Source organism: Apodemus sylvaticus, chromosome 23 (genome assembly GCF_947179515.1).
Source record: "Apodemus sylvaticus chromosome 23, mApoSyl1.1, whole genome shotgun sequence".
NCBI classification, from domain to species: domain Eukaryota; kingdom Metazoa; phylum Chordata; class Mammalia; order Rodentia; family Muridae; genus Apodemus; species Apodemus sylvaticus.
This window is the reverse complement of record NC_067494.1, coordinates 30,365,490-30,382,219: the sequence shown is the minus strand read 5'-3', so window position 1 is coordinate 30,382,219 and position 16,730 is coordinate 30,365,490. Positions and strand designations below refer to the sequence as shown.

General features: G+C 46.9%; 1 protein-coding gene across 5 annotated transcripts in view; it reads right to left on the bottom strand.

Moving 5' to 3' along the window:
* Nucleotides 1-16,730, bottom strand: part of Sash1 (SAM and SH3 domain containing 1) — a 234,238-nt gene that overhangs the window by 87,857 nt on the left and 129,651 nt on the right. For all 5 annotated transcript variants that reach the window (XM_052169284.1, XM_052169286.1, XM_052169283.1 and 2 more), the window contains exons 3-4: nt 8,997-9,047; nt 8,828-8,877 (exon numbers count right to left, since the gene is read on the bottom strand). In XM_052169284.1, coding sequence (XP_052025244.1) covers nt 8,828-8,877; nt 8,997-9,047 — 101 coding nt within the window. The remainder of the gene's footprint in view (nt 1-8,827; nt 8,878-8,996; nt 9,048-16,730) is intronic.

Genomic DNA, 16,730 nt, shown 5'->3' with positions numbered 1-16,730 from the left:
AATAGATCTACAGATAGATATATATTTTATATATTTGTATTTACATATCTACAAATATATGATTGCTTAGGGTTTTGATAACCATAGGACTGTCACAGCTAATGGGCAGGAAGCTCCTTCTGGGGTGTTAGAACCGGTGTAAGACTGATGATTACGCTAATGACAACAGTCAGCTGTGCATACACGTTGCGCTGTTTTCCCCTTCTGTGGATGCGTTGTACGGTTTACATACTGTATCTTAACCAAGCTGATGAAGACAAGAACACATTTGTGCACACACAGACCCACACACAAATGGTCACAGTAGCATTCGTCCCAGAAACCAAAGGTGAGAACAATACAAATGCCCTTCAATCAGTTATGGATCAACAGAACGCCATATGCGCATGCACACGGGCATGCGTACGGGCATGCACACGGGCATAAAGTACAACCCAGGCTGTAAAACTGTTGGGAAAACAGTAGGGTAAGTGACAGGAAGCCAGCTACGGACTACTGTGGTGATGTTTGTGAAACCCTGAACATACTACCAACAGGTGACGGGCACCCTTATTTGCCTGGGTGCAGGGCCAGCCATCGGACCCAGGGCCACACAGGAGTGTTCTACATTCCTAACTTCATCCTTTTAATGGAGGGACCGTGTGGCATATGAATTGCTGCTCAATAAAGGAATTATCAAAGATGAAATAAAAGCACTTCCTCAACTAAATAGCTTCTTTCAGAAGTTGAAGGAACTGAACAAGTAGGGCGCGCTTTACATGAAGTCCCTAGATGCCATAGCTTTATGTCTCTGCTTGAAGATGAAGGAAATGAGAGGAGGCCTGAGGAGTGCAGGATGGAACCAGGCGGAGGAGGAGGACAGTCCTTAGAGGCCGACGGGAGGATGGTGATAGTGGGATTCTCTCCACCAAGTTGTCTGTAAGATGACCTTTTAGTGTTAGCAATCGCAGGCAGAAAGCATGTCAATAAGCCACCTTCAGTCTGGGGCGTCACTGATACATGCCAGGTCACACAGACCAAGAGGGGTCTTCTACACGTGCCTGGGAACAATCCATTGTCACATCCTAGTTCCAAGAACCCAAGTCAGGCAATGAGCTTGATGCAAGTATCCAATGGGCTCTAATTCTGAGCCCTAGGAAGATGCAGAGGAGAAAGCCTTAGAGCCCCTGCCAGGCTGACTCACGGAAGGTTCGAGAACATAATCACCAGCGCCATGGGCAAGGGCATGAACTTGAGCCATATTAGACACATAATAGCAATAGATAAGATTACAGAGTACTTACTGTGTGTTAGATAGCTTACTAAGTGAGGTAATTACTATAATTACATCCCATTTAGTTGAGGAACTGGCCCCAGGATTGCAGGGCTGGTGCCCGAATCCAAACTCAGAGTCTGGAACAAGCAGGGCATCCCTACCCAATGGCCAAATGGACACCAAGACTGGCCCGGCATGTTTATGCCCAGCTCTGGAAGTGTAGGCAAGCAAACTACTCTCAAAAATGGTATCGCCTTCAAAGAGCTCATGAACCATGAAGTGACAAGAGGCAATAAAATGATGTGGAAATAACTAGTTAGTCTCAAGGATGAATCCAGAAAGACCTAGCAGGGTTGGCAAGCTCATAGTTGAATTAGGGAAGATGGCTGGATTTTTCTCAGGTAATGACGAAAGGTTGAACTCGTGTGTTTCAACATGTCATTCCTGGCTGGTGGTGTTGTGTTGACAGGTTATAGAACCTCTGAGACAGAAAGCATGGCGGGGGTCAGACTTTTGAGGATTCAGTCTGACGCCCTATTCCCAGCTGGGGCACTCTGGTTCCTGTTCAGCTACCAGGATGTGGCTGCCTCATATTTTTGCTCCCAGGACTATACGCTGACGCTGCCACTGTGCTTACCACGCATTGATGGCCTGAATCCCCTGAATCCTGTGCCAAAATAAATCCCTTTGGTCACCGTAACGCAAAAGGATCTCACACGGGGACCATCCCACGGAGACAGAGAGCACGTTCAGAGGCTGAGCACCCCACAGGACAGGCCCAGCCTGAGGAACCTGCCTGGGAAGCAGGTGGCAGGGCATGCGGTGACCTAGAACAGAATGTGGGACACTGGGCTCAAAGAGAAGGGGGGCAGAGGGGGCTACTCCCCGGAAGACAGGAAGATGGAGAAGAAAAGCCAAAGGAGTGGACAGCTTCCTGAGCATGGGGGAGGGGTGTGAAGGGAAGAGAGGGCTAACTAGGTGGGTGACAGGAAGCTGACACACTAGGAAATGTCCTCAGCTGCCAGATAAGGCAGGAAAGCAGTGCTGAGCTCCACGCATGCGCGGACAGGGTGTTCATCGATCACCAAGTGTATCCCAGCCGCGGCCGGAGCACAGAGCTGCTCCACTGCCTTTGGCTCCCTTTATTTATCTGCCTTTTCTATCGCCCTATATCTCTGGACTTTTCCTGGCCATAAAACAGTTCAAGTGTAGTCACCGGAATGGAAAAAGGTGAAGCTAAATCAGTGAATGTTCAACTCTAGTGAAAGACTTAGTAAGAAACAAGTTATAAATATCAGCCAACGGCGAAGCTTTGTGATTTATTTTAGACTTTCTTGCCTCCGTGGATAGATAAATGACGATGGAGGCACCTGTTTCCCAGAGCAGTGGAAGGTAGGTTTTAACTGCTTTTTATCTAATGCAAATGAACCGTCCGAGCCCACCTTCCTTACCTTTCTCCTCTTGACCGAACACCTGGCTGAGAAGCAAGGAGAGAAGATGTGTGTCCTCAGCCAGAAGCGGGAGGGGCGGATGCTGGTACCCAACTGGGTATTCAAAAAACCCCAGCCCCTAGGACAGTGCCACCCACAATTTAAGAGTGTGTCTTCCCTCCTGTTAAACCTTTCCAAAGCATGCTTATAGAAGCCCCGCCCCCAGGTGTGTTTCCATGGCGATGTACATCCAGTCAAGCTGGCAACTGATAAATTACCATCACAGCCCCTAACCCCTAACCTCTGGATTTGCAGAGGTAAGGTAATTGTAAACAGTTGGGAACCAGAGTGCTGTGAGCACACGCTCAGCCACTTTAACCGGGACCAAATCTGGGTTCTTATACTGGGTGGCTGGGTGGTTTCGAGCAACGTAACGGCCTCTCTGTGCATCACTCTCTGTGTCTGTACATGTAACCTGTAGAGCGTCACAGGAAGGGGAGTGTACGCACTGAGTGTGTGGGGAAGGCCGGGAGCCACCCTCAGGGATAAGTCCTAAATCACGGACTCTTACTGTTCTCCTTCCGATTTGCAGTCCATGTGAAACAGCTCTAGGAACCCACCTCTGCACAGATAAAACAGGCCGATGACCTGTGCAGGCACTGCTGGCTTCACGGCTCCTTGGTCGTAGTGAACAGAGAATCCTGGCATTACCGGAACCTGAGGCATCTGGCTCGTTTTCAGATCAGTCTTATTAGACGTGTGTATAGAACACAAATCAAGTATTAGCTCTCGGGAAGCCACTAATTCCACACCACAAGACAACTCTCTCGCTCTTAAGAACAATACTTTGTTCAGGGCAAAAACGTGTTCAGTTATCAAAACTTTCTTGAGACCCAGCAATGGAATAACCTAATTCTTTTAATTTATGTACTTTTGGGGGGGTAGGAAGAATTGGGGGGATGTTTATTTTGGCTCCTGGTTTTGGAGGGTCTCAGTCCATTCCAGCAGAGTGGTAGAATTCAGGGATTCATACCAGTTGAAGCCCATGGGGCTCTCAGGGTGCTCACAGGTCACAGCACACACAGTCCACCTGCCGCCAAAGCCAGCATCTCAAATCCCCCAGCTCTCTGCTTTAAGCTATGAAACACATGATTTTCCCCCCTGTAATTCTCTTTCCCGCCACATCTCAACAAGCATGCAGAAGACTGTCTGCTCTCCGAGTCAAGCCGGTACTCAGAAGACAACTGCTGAATGAAGGAATGAAGAGTGGAGACAGCCATGGTGTGGGGAGAGGCTTCTGGGTAAGTTTGTGGAAAGGCGTGCCTTTGCCGTCCCCTCTCCCCCACCAAGTGGGTGGAGTAGCGGGGGCCACTTTGCGGTCACGTGTCACGATAACACTCTCCCACCACTCCCGTTAAAAAAGAAGAAACTGAACAAAACAAAACACGAAACACGGCCTGGGTTCCTGAGAGACTTGAGTCACAGGACCAGTCCTAAGTATATGATTAGGAACAATAACAACATCAAAAAAAATGGCTCTATTGAAATTGGTATCATGTCAGTATGTGTCAGTCATAGTTAGCCCAATGCCTCATCGTAGCCAAGAGAAATAAAAGGAAAGGAAGAAAGGCTTTGTGTTTCAGTAATCTTTGAGAATAACGGCTAACAAGAAATTTAGCTCAGATTCACCCATCAAGGCAGCAGACACCGATCCAAGATCGGGTCCTAAAAGTGTATACCACAGCTCATCAGTAGGTAATTCAGACAGTGGTAAAAACTTAAGGGCTCAAATGGAAGCTTCCTGGTTTGTTCCTTTAATCTCCTCCTCCTCAGTAAAAGCAAACGATGGGAGAGAAGGGAGCTGGATGTGGCTGGCCACGCAGCTCAGCGACAGATCTGCCGCAGCACACGCCACACAAAGTCTAATCCTCAGTGGCACTAGTGAAACGCAAACCATCCTGCTAAAACCCAGGGTGAATGAGGGGGTCTGTCAGGGAGGTGATGGGTGGGAGAATTCAGGTTCTCTTCCCATTAACCCACCTCCCTGTCTGTCTTTCTCTTTGATTCTATGTTGGGCAGGCCAAGCAGCCTAGAGCCCAGAAGCTTACAGTCAAAGCAGGCAGGACCATCAAGGAAGGTAAGGCCAGCTGTGTCAGGTCTCCTCACCACACCTGCTCCTTTGACCCAAGCTCACTTCCTGGATCTCAAGACTTCAAACCCTGTTAAGTGAAAAGCAACCCTGGAAAAAGTACTGGTTGTTTGTTTTTGTTTAAGAAACAGACCTTACATCACAAGCCAGGCCAGATCCCTGTCTTAGCAGGGTAAAACAGCTTTTACCTGGGGCAGCAGGGTGAGTGCTCTGGTCCCCGAGACCCTGGGGGCCACTGGATGCGAAAGGCAGAAGGCTGCTCTAGTCTTGAAGTTGCCTGTAGCCCTTGAGCCTATCCTTTCGTTTACTAAGATCTCTTACATTTGGAATAAAACGCAGAAGAACATTTCTACCCATAAAGCAACACTCTGAGTCAGAGACGTGTTTTAGTTGGCAGAATCTCAAAGGACACTAACCAGACACAACCAACTGGTTCACCAGGCCATCTTCCACAGTCGCAATGAGACATTAACTGCCAAGATGCCAGCCAGCGTCAGGGTGGGAGGAATCTGGGAGTTTTCCAGTTGGACATACCTGCACTTTAAAGCCCAATGAGTAACTTTTCAAAGTAAACCGTGCATTAAATCTGTCCTAAATATATCCGACTTAGAAATTTCAGAGTGATAGCTCATCTTTCAAGACAAGACAAAACCTGAAACCTCTTAAAAGCATTTTAATCTCAAAATAATCATCAACTAATAAGTGTTTTCTACTTTACAGCCATTGTGTTAAAAATTGACTCAGGAAGAGTTGCTGAATCTAAGCACCTGGTAAAAGTTTGAAGGGTTAGCTGGGCGGGAGTCGCAGATATTTTCCTCATAGAGTGTTTCAAAGAGGAAAAAGAAAAAGGGCATTATTTCCCAGAAGAACCCTGACTGCTACCATGGTAAGCAAATCATCAAAATTTATCATCACCAATCATGGGATTAGCAGACGCCATGAGCCTCCTGACATAATGCACTGTGGAGAAGAAAAGAAACAAGAAAGACCTAATATGAGGCAAATAGCTCATGCTGTTAAAAAAAAAAAGGCAAGAAACTAAGAAAGCTTTTGCAACAATGCCATGAATAATGTTTTAAATGCTAGATTAAAATTTAAACAAAACAAAACAAAAACGCTATACAAGACAGTGCTTGGACAGTTGGGACCATGAGAGAAAGTCGCAAGTCAGAACTCACTGTGTTTTTCTTGGGTAAATCTCATGTGGTTCCATCACAGGAGTGTCTTTCTTTGCCCTTAAGAAATGCCTAAGGACTCATGGGTTTCGGGTCGTAATGTGTACCACCTACTCTCCAATAGCTCAACAACTCTGTGTGTGTGTGTGTGTGTGTGTGTGTGTGAGAGAGAGAGAGAGAGAGAGAGAGAGAGAGAGAGAGAGAGAGAGAGCATACACGCGTCAGTAAATGCTGATTCTGAAGAAAGCTTTTTTTGAAGGTAAAAAGGAATGCTATGATTTTCAAGAAACATTACTACAGACATGAATAAGATATTTTTTAGAAGTTCAAAAAGTTTAGAAATACTTGAACCTGAACCAATTAAAACACCAGAAGCAAAATGGCCGCACCCTACAGACAGGGCGATGGGATTGGCGGAGACTTTGTAAACAGTGTGTGTGGTGCAATTTAATTTTTTTTTGTTTTGTTTTGTTTTGTTAACCTCAGGAGTCATCTGCCTTGGCCACAAGAGACACACCATATTTTGAAGGAAAGAATACTAACAGGGAAAACATGCCTGACTCTTCACCACTGAGGGAAAGGAATACCCAGCTTAAATTAACCAAGGCTAGTCCATACTGGGTGAGTCACTTCCCCCTAGGAACCAAGAGCATTTCTTCTTTCCTAAAGGTCTCGGAGGCCCTGAAGGAGCACGTGAGCCCTCTGCCTACCTCTTCCCCAAGGGATATAGAGGCCAAGGGGGCCCACAGCCCTGTTCCCACTGCTTCCTCAGCTTCTCAGTGCCACCAAGTTCACAGTCAGAGCAGGAACACCCCTGGCCCACTTCAACCTGGACGGGACTGGGATTCGGGCAAGCTACAAGTCAACTGGAACAGGAGATGCTCCCACACTCACACAGTGCGTGCTTTCTACCACAGGAGATGCTTCCACACTCACACAGTGTGTGCTTTCTACCACAAGAGATGCTTCCATACTCACACAGTGTGTGCTTTCTACCACAGGAGATGCTTCCATACTCACACAGTGTGCACTTTCTACCACAGGAGATGCTTCCACACTCACACAGTGTGTGCTTTCTACCACAGGAGATGCTCCCACACTCACACAGTGTGTGCTTTCTACCACAGGAGATGCTCCCACACTCACACAGTGTGTGCTTTCTACCACAAGAGATGCTTCCATACTCACACAGTGTGCACTTTCTACCACAGGAGATGCTTCCACACTCACACAGTGTGTGCTTTCTACCACAGGAGATGCTCCCACATTCACACAGTGTGTGCTTTCTACCACAGGAGATGCTCCCACACTCACACAGTGTGTGCTTTCTACCACAGGAGATGCTCCCACATTCACACAGTGTGTGATTTCTACCACAGGAGATGCTCCCACACTCACACAGTGTGTGCTTTCTACCACAGGAGATGCTCCCACATTCACACAGTGTGTGATTTCTACCACAGGAGATGCTTCCACACTCACACAGTGTGTGCTTTCTACCACAGGAGATGCTCCCACACTCACACAGTGTGCGCTTTCTACCACAAGAGATGCTTCCACACTCACACAGTGCGTGCTTTCTACCACAGGAGATGCTTCCACACTCACACAGTGTGTGCTTTCTACCACAGGAGATGCTCCCACACTCACACAGTGTGCGCTTTCTACCACAGGAGATGCTTCTACACTCACAGTGTGTGCTTTCTACCACAGGAGATGCTCCCACACTCACACAGTGTGCGCTTTCTACCACAGGAGATGGTTCCACACTCACAGTGTGTGCTTTCTACCACAGGAGAGGCTTCCACACTCACAAGCATGTGCTTTAGACCTCTAATCTCTGCTCTTTGTTAGCTCTTTGGTTTCAAAGGTATCATTCTTTAGTCTTGCCCCCCAAGCCTGCTCAGCCCTTAGGTTCAGAACGGCGGCGTTCTGATAAAGTGGCATTCACTCCTAGACGCCGGCCCTGCCAGCAGTGCACGTGGCCGGATTAGGCTGAGGGGCTCTGAAGCCCACACACACTTGCCCAGCGTGTGTTCCTCATTCCTAAAATACCTCATTCCTAAACCACTGCTCTGCCTCCCTTGGCACAAACCAGGACAAGTGGCTCTGGGCCAGGGAAAGTGTCTGCTTAGACATGGAGACTTTCTTTACATTTCTTTACTTCAGCACAATCACTCGTAGAACAGTCTAGCATGATGATACCAGAATAAAACAGAAAAGGCAAAGCCTATATATAAAGAAGTATGTTTTGTTTTTAAGGTGTCCAAAAGAAATGCTGAAAAATATAAAATACAGCATTAGCTTGTATGGAAGCAGAAATTCTAGAGTCTAAGTTAGGACAAGAAAACAGAAATATTCCTTTAAGCAAACAGGCTCCTGAGCCTGCGCCAGCTTCTTACACACACACATCACCTGTTTGTTTCGGGATGGCATATCTGGATAAGGTGTAGGGAGGCCTTTCAAAATCTACTGCTTTACTTAGAATTTATTTAGTTTTTTGGACTTGGTTCCTTCCTGCTTTTTATCTTCTATTAAAAACTAACATCAAAGATGCAACCCTATCCCTACTGACTTACCTGGCCTTTCCTTTAGCTCCAGGCATTTATTCAGGTCTCCCTTGCAACTAGCTATGCAAAATTAATAACCCTCTTGAAAAGCCTCAGGCATCCCCAGCTGGACTGCGAAGCCCACCTCAGCAGATGTGGCACACAGAATGTGTTAAAGAGTAGCGCATCCAACTCCGGTGTCCGCACTGACGCCGTCCCCGTCCCCCTCCCCGTCCCGGAAGCTCGGGTGGGGCTGGAGACCGACTTACCTTCTTTCCACTTCTGGTGTGGACACGGCGCTGCAGAAGCCTAGGGACTCCTAGGAGAGAGAGAGAAGGTTCTCGTGTCAGCATGGGCGAGCGGAGTCTGATTTCTACAGAATATCACTTAAGAGAGAAGGCAGAAGCAAAACTAGCTGATGACCGTGGTTGTGCTCACCTCGATCTGGGACCGCAGCTGAAGTGACGTGGGGCTGGCGTCGGGTTTCTCCTAAAACAGAACAGATGCAACTTTAATGAGACTCCCAAACGTGGCACACACACAAAGATAAATAGTTGTGTAAGAAGAGATGAGGGGATTTAGGAAACACTCCGCTGTGTAGAGAGGGAGGGCATGGCTGAGATAATGGGTATTTCTGGAAAACCTGAAATGCTTTTCAAATGGAAGTTCAGGTCTCTTAGAACAGAACTGCTAACCAAACTCCACTGCAATCGTCTGCTCACAATGTTACTACACACAAACACCATCGACTACAGGGCACTGAGTTACTGGTGCACTGAGAATCCAGACACACTGGACCACCACTGGGTTTGACTTTACTGCAGCTGTTGAAGTTGAGTTTATTTTTCAATAACAGCAGAGTTCAGGCCTAATTATTTTATGTTTATTTGTCTATATTTCTTGGGGGTGAAGGGACAGGACAGGACAACACACTAAATAACTGCATGGCCTGCCGAGCACATGGAGGTCAGAGGTCATCTTGGAAGAGTCAATTCACGCCTTCCACCACGTGGGCTTTGGGAATCAAACTCAGGTTACCGGGTCTAGCACTAAGTGCCTTTACCTGCTTGGACAGCCATCTTGGCCACCACGGTGGTTTTTGAAATTCTAAATCTATTCAAAGGATTCAAGGAATGTAAGGCTTGTTGTAAATGTGTGTTAGAAAGCTGGAAAACTGGATATTGCTTCAGCCCTTTTTTATTTTTTTTTTAAATCACCATATAATATAATACAAATGAACTGGCCAGCTTGAAAATTTATAGAAGCTCTCGGCTTACGGGTTATGAATGATATAAAAATGCATGATGCTGTGACTTTATTGAAAAACATTAAATCACAAGGACAGGGGAATCCATTCTAGAGATAAAAGCCGTGTCCTACAACACCCAGGTTTTATAGGCAAGGATGTGTTCCCCTTGAAAATGCAAAACATGTAGAACAAACGGGAGAGAGAGTGAGGGGATGTACTGTAGGCTGTGGCGGGTCCCTGTGAACGTCCTACTAAGGAACCGTGGACAGAATTCTAAGGGAGGAAGAGCCACCGCACAGAACAGAGCCTCACGCAATCCGCAATCCGTTTTGCTTCGTTTTGTTTTGTTTTTAAGAGACTAATCCCAAATCAACACCTTTGTAAACAAAGGTTCTTATCCAAGGCAAGTCTCCAAAGGTGTGGCTCAAGAACACACACTTAGAAGCTGTTTCGGCCAAAACAAAACAAACAAACAAAACACATTGACTCTTCACCTGGGCCACCCCTAGGCCACTACTAACTGAAAGTCTGACACCTCTGCCTTCACAGGTGCAGTCTGTGCACCTGTCTGTCCCCTTTATTTCAGCAGAGGGCACAAAGCTAGGTCATGATCCTGACCCTGTAGTCCCACCGGATACCTAGGATAGATGAAGATAATTATCCATAAAGGAGTAAGATACCACTCTATTACTCCACACCCTGGAGTAGCACTGTTCATCTCAGAGACCACATCTATCCTCTTATACACGCACGAGGCTAAGACCTCTTCAGACCACCCTCCCAGAACCAAACCACGGTTTGACAGAGCCTGCCCATCTAGGCAGACCTCTGATCTTCCAAAAGCAGAACCGTAGAGTCACTGGATCTTTTATCTGTCCTACGTAATGTGGTGACGTTCATTAAATTTTCTCTTTATGTGTTTTCTTTTTTTTTTAGATTTACTTATTATTATATATAAGTACATTGTAGCTGTCTTCAGACACTCCAGAAGAGGGCATCAGATCTCATTAGGAATGGTTGTGAGCCACCATGTGGCTGCTGGGATTTGAACTCAGGACCTTCGGGAGAACAGTCAGTGATCTTAACTGCTGAACTAACTCACCAGCCCTCAGTAACACAACGATTACTCTTTAACTGACATATTGAGATGGGCAGCGGAGCCTATTGAGACTGCTGGGGCCAGGCTTCTGCCCTAAAACTCCAGTTACTGTAAGAAGGTGTGTGTATGTGTGTGTGTGTGTGTGTGTGTGTGTGTGTGTGCGCATGCTGTTAGAAGACATATTTGAACCTTTGACTTGTAAGAAATCTGAGTTCTTAGCAAACCTCCAGCCTCACCCTCTGCAGCTTCAAAGAGGCCAGTCAGGCAGACCTGGCATTTTGAAACTCTGTCTTCCAGGTCACTCAGAAGATGGGCCAGGCCAGTGGACTTCTATTCTTCAGGACTACGTATGGGTTGACTTTAGGAGCTGTTTGGCTCGCCTCAACTGACTGACATCTAGGAAGCAGACAGGTCGTGGTCGTGGTCGTGGTCATGTGCAGTGGTGTGTCCTCACGGGCCTCTGTACCAGGTTCATTATGAGTCAGGATTAACATGCTCATGAGAGGCCAACAGAGGAACTCTGCTGAAGGAAAGAAGCAGCAGGGGAATGGGGACAACTCAGAGGAAAGCCACAGATGTGAGCACGTGGCGGGAAGCAGGCCCAGGTAGGGGCCATGCCCATCTGTGTCCTTTCTCACAGGGTGAGGGGAGGGTTCTGGGAAGATGCTCAGCTCGGCGCTGCCTGTGGTGGGTGACGCTGTACTGTATACACTGAAAGCAGAAGGAGGGTGGGCTGAGGGCTATGTAGGCTGTTTTTTGTTTTCGCCACAAGGAAAACAATGAATGTGCCAGAAAGGGCAGATCTGAGGAGACCACTATGCACAAACAGCCCGGATGAGGAAAACACATCTTAAGGGAGAGGCTGCCCGCCAGCCCACCAGCCCACACCCTTGCTTATGAAGCACCACAAAATTTCACTGCCCTAGGGCCCTGCCGGGGTTTGTGTGTGTGTGTGTGTGTGTGTGTGTCTGTGTGTCTGTGTCTGTGTGTGTGTTATTGTGGCAGGAGGCGTATGACTGTACCACAGAGTGTTTGTGGAGGTCAAAGAATAACTTTGGGGACCAGTTCTCTCCTTGTACTGTAGGTTCCAGGGACTGTGCTCGCGGTATCAGGCTCTGACTAGAACCACTTCACCCTCTGAGCCATCTTGCCAGTCCGTCCTCCTGCTTTTTCTTCTTGCTATTTGTCTAGAGTATTTCTATTTCTGTAGCAAACTTGACACATTTGAAAAAAAAAACAAAAACAAAACAAAAAAGCAAGGCAGTGTTTCTAACATGTCAGAGATATGTCCAAAGTCCAACTGGTCCTGTGTGGATTCCAGGTGCCTGCTGCTTTCAGCCCAATCAGAAACAATACACAGAGAACTCTCGAGCTTAAAATGCATTTCTGTAAGAAAGAAAAATACTATTTGCAAATACACCCAGCTCAAGGCAAAAAATAAAAATAAAATAAATAAATAAATAAAAATCAACGGCTATGCGCATGCGTGCCCCCTGCTTGCCCAGGTGTACACATGCGTAGTCCAGGTACATTACCAGCACACAGGGCAAATACAACTCTAAGATATTCAATGAATATTTTTTTTCCTAATTTTTCTAACCTGCTATGCTATACACCAGACTCCAAACCCACCTGAGGACAGAAATAAGTAAGGTTCTGGAAAATAGCTTTCATGACCCATCCCTTTCGCCAGCTGTTTCCAAGTTCTTGTGGAAATTCACATTTCTCTGTCCCTTATGGCTGCCAGAATCCCATGCCAAATGAACTTTACAGCTGGAAAGGAAGGAGGGACAAACCGCTGTGCTGTTCCGAAGACAGAAAGGAAGAACACCAAACACCCACCAGCCTAGCTCAGGGCCAGCTCTCCTCCTCCACGAGGACCAGAAAGGAGGTGGAAAAAGCCAGGCTCCAGGGCTCGCTCACTCAGTGGGGCATGAGGGAAAGCAAACGCCTCGTGCTTTCTCTGGGTTGCTGTTTTAACGCAGGGCGCCCCATGGTTGATATTGGTAAAGTTCGAAAGGTGCTTTAGGACCGGTGAGATGGCTCAGTAGGTAAGAGCATTGCCAAACCTGATAACCTAAGTTCAGTCCCTGGGATCCACTCAGTAGATGGCGAGAACCAGCTCTCTGAAGCTGTCGTCTTCTCCTTCTTCTTTTTGAGATTTATTTATTTATTATATCTAAGTACACTGTAACTGTCCTCAGACACACCAGAAGAGAGCGTCAGATCTCATTACGGATAGTTGTGAGCCACCATGTGGTTGCTGGGATTTGGAATCAGGACCTTCAGAAGAGCAGTCGGTGCTCTTAACCGCTGAGCCATCTCTCCAGCCCCCTGAAGCCATCTTCTGATCCCTCCCTGATATGTGTGCTGTATATGCATGCACACATATACAGAAACATAAAACACGTAACAGCAGCTCATGAGAAATGACATGGAAAAAGAAGCTTTGCAGAAGATTTAAACACAATTAACCCTGCCTTTCAAGGCTTAGTAGGTGGAGAAGACAACACCCAGTGGCAACATCTGGCCTTCACACCTACACATGTGGGCAACACACACACACATTCTCTCTCTCTCACACACACACACACACACACTCTCACACATACACTCACACACCTCACACACTCCCTCACACACACACACACTCACACACTCACATACCTCACACACTCCCTCACACACACACACACATACACCTCACATACTCCCTCACACACACACACTCTCACACATACACTCACACACCTCACACACTCCCTCACACACACACACACACACACACTCCCTCACACTCTCACACTCACACAACTCTCACACTAAGGTGAAGGAGAATAACTGAAGAAAACACCCAACATTGACCTGTAGCCTCCACATGCACACACATGCAAGGAACACCTGCGTGCACCATGTGTTGAGCACATAGTTGAGAAAAAAAATTAAATTAAAAAAAAAGTCTCAAAAAAAAAAGTCTCAGGAGGTTGAGGCAAATGCCAAAGTTTAGCCAATGGCAAACTTTTTATAACACATGCTTGCAAACTCGGATTTATAATGGAAACATAGGCAAGGAAGGCGCCAATGTAATAAACATAAATGATATGTTTCTGTTCTTGTGTGGTGATTTTCTTCCCTCCTGAGCATTAATCTTTGAATGACTTACTCTATAAATTATTGAACTTAGTTCAAAAGCAAATGAAATTTAAAATACCCATTTATTGAATGGCAAAAGTGCCATGTTGAAATTACTGTGATTTATCTGCTTCTTTAACGATTCCTGTAGCAAACTTACTTCATTGCTCAAAATTATTACCTGGATGCATAGTTTACTCGGGTCTAAACATAAATCTACTCGTAGTGCAAAGCAGCAGCCATTTGTCAAGATCTTGTTCGTTACATCACAGCCACGAGGCCAACTCTTGCTCTCTGCAATTCTACACTGCTCTGCTCTACGCTGTACTGATTGTTACAGTGGGGAAGAGGAGGAGCACCATATAACCAGGATAAAGTCCACTCAAATGCCCGCATGGCCGCACCAGCTCAAACAGGAAGCAGACAGAGACTGGCGCTGTGAAGACAATTAACTGGATGGTTAATCCTTATCTAAGTGACTGGATTTGATTTAGACCACACAAGCCTGGGTGTGTCTTTAACGACATTTGCAGAGGGGTTGGTTTAACTGAGTATCCCGAATGGCCGGGGGCATCAAGCTCAACAAAGCAGGCGGGAGAGGAGTCATGTGGGCACCTCGGACAGTCGGTAACCCAGCATAGCCCAAGATCCCCTGCCGTGCCCTCCCCACCCCCAACCCCAGCCATGGAGGTTCGGGAGGCTCATGGAACACTATGGAGACAGAGGCTCACTAGAGACCAGGCTTCGGGTTCTAGAGCCGTTCGCTCTCTGCTCCCAGCCTGCTGATGCATGATGGGATGGCCTCGTGGCTCTCTCTGCTCCCAGCCTGCTGATGCATGATGGGATGGCCTCGTGGCTCTCTCTGCTCCCTGCCTGCTGATGCATGATGGGATGGCCTCGTGGTCTCTTTGCCTGCTGATGCATGATGGGATGGCCTCGTGGCTCTCTCTGCCTGCTGATGCATGATGGGATGGCCTCGTGGCTCTCTCTGCTCCCTGCCTGCTGATGCATGATGGGATGGCCTCGTGGTCTCTTTGCCTGCTGATGCATGATGGGATGGCCTCGTGGCTCTCTCTGCCTGCTGATGCATGATGGGATGGCCTCGTGGCTCTCTCGGCTTTTCAGGTCCCCACTGCCTGGTTACTCTTGTCTCGTTAGGGCATGTCGACCAAAATAAACTCCTTCTCCCTTAAGTTGCTTTGGTCAGGGTATTTATTGTGGGGGAGGGGCAGAGAGAATGAATATAACTATGACAGCTTGATCCTAGTAATGGGAAAAGTAGCTATTGTAACAAATGTTCACTGCGCATTAATGACTGCTCACCTGTGAGAGGAACTCTAGTCTGAAGAGCCTACTTCTCTCCATTACCTAGAGGAACTCTGTCCCTCTCTGTGTCTTTGTCCCCACCTCCACCTCCTCACCGTCCCCCTCTGGGCCTGGTGGTGTAGCTCAGTGCAAGAATCCGTGTCTAGCACACGTGAGGTGCAGGGTTCTAGTCCCCGGACTGTGGAAACGCAGAACAAAAAAAGGGCACATTTCCCACCTAACGGTGTGCCACGTGAGCTAACGGACTAAATGGTCAGTATATAGCCTACCTGCACTCGGGAGCCGGCTGCAGTGCAGATTCACACTGGTGTGACTCTGTAAATCCATCCCTGGGGAGGGGAAGGCAGGAAGGCCCCTGAGGCTTGAGGGTCAGTCAGTCTAGGGCAGACTCTGTCTCAAAATCTATAAAAGCCATTGACTAAGAATCTAGACATTGACCTCTGCTCAGACACATGCACAGGTATGCATGTCAACAGACATGTGTTCCCCTACACACAGACACACACACACAGACACACACACAGACACACACACACAGACACATATATAGAGGAGGGGGAAAGCAGGAGGAGGAGAGAGAGGAGGAGGGAGAGGGAAGGTGGGAGAGGAGTGCTGATAAATTAAAGAAACATTATTTCAGGTAGAAAATAGGCTCATGATTTTAAGAAATAAATCACAGAAATAAAGACACAAAAGCATGCACATACAAAGAAATACTCAGTATTGGCTGATCAAATACAGATGCCAATCAGAAGCCCACGGTCATATCTGAATTAGAAAAGCAAAAAACTTTTTTTGAGGAACTTCAATGTAATTCATACTCCCTTTTAAAGTTCTTCTCAGTTTTCCCCTGCAGTGTGTATATTCTACTTTTATAACCATAAAGCAAGATAAACCCGTTCTCTTTAAATTATATGGTATTCTTTTCAGAATTCTCATGTCACCTCTGGTTCAAGATTACATGCACTGGAGTATACACTATTAAAATCTCATATCATATTGGTTTTTTTGTTTGTTTTTTGTTTTTGTTTTTGTTTTTTTGGATTTGGTTTTTTCGAGACAGGGTTTCTCTGTGTACCCCTGGCTATCCTGGAACTTACTCTGTAGACCAGGCTAGGCTCGAACTCAGAAATCCGCCTGCCTCTGCCTCCCAAGTGCTGGGATTACAGGTGTGCCCCACCACCGCCCGGCTAAAATCTCATATTGTTAACCAGGACCCAACAGATTCAGGACACAGAACTATGGTAAGGGTTGTGTTTTGGTTTTTGTTTGTAATGCACTGGTTAAACAATAACTAATTTCTTCTCTATGGTTCTTCATGAAACATTTGCCACTTAAAGATCAGCCTTTGGGAGATAGAAACAGG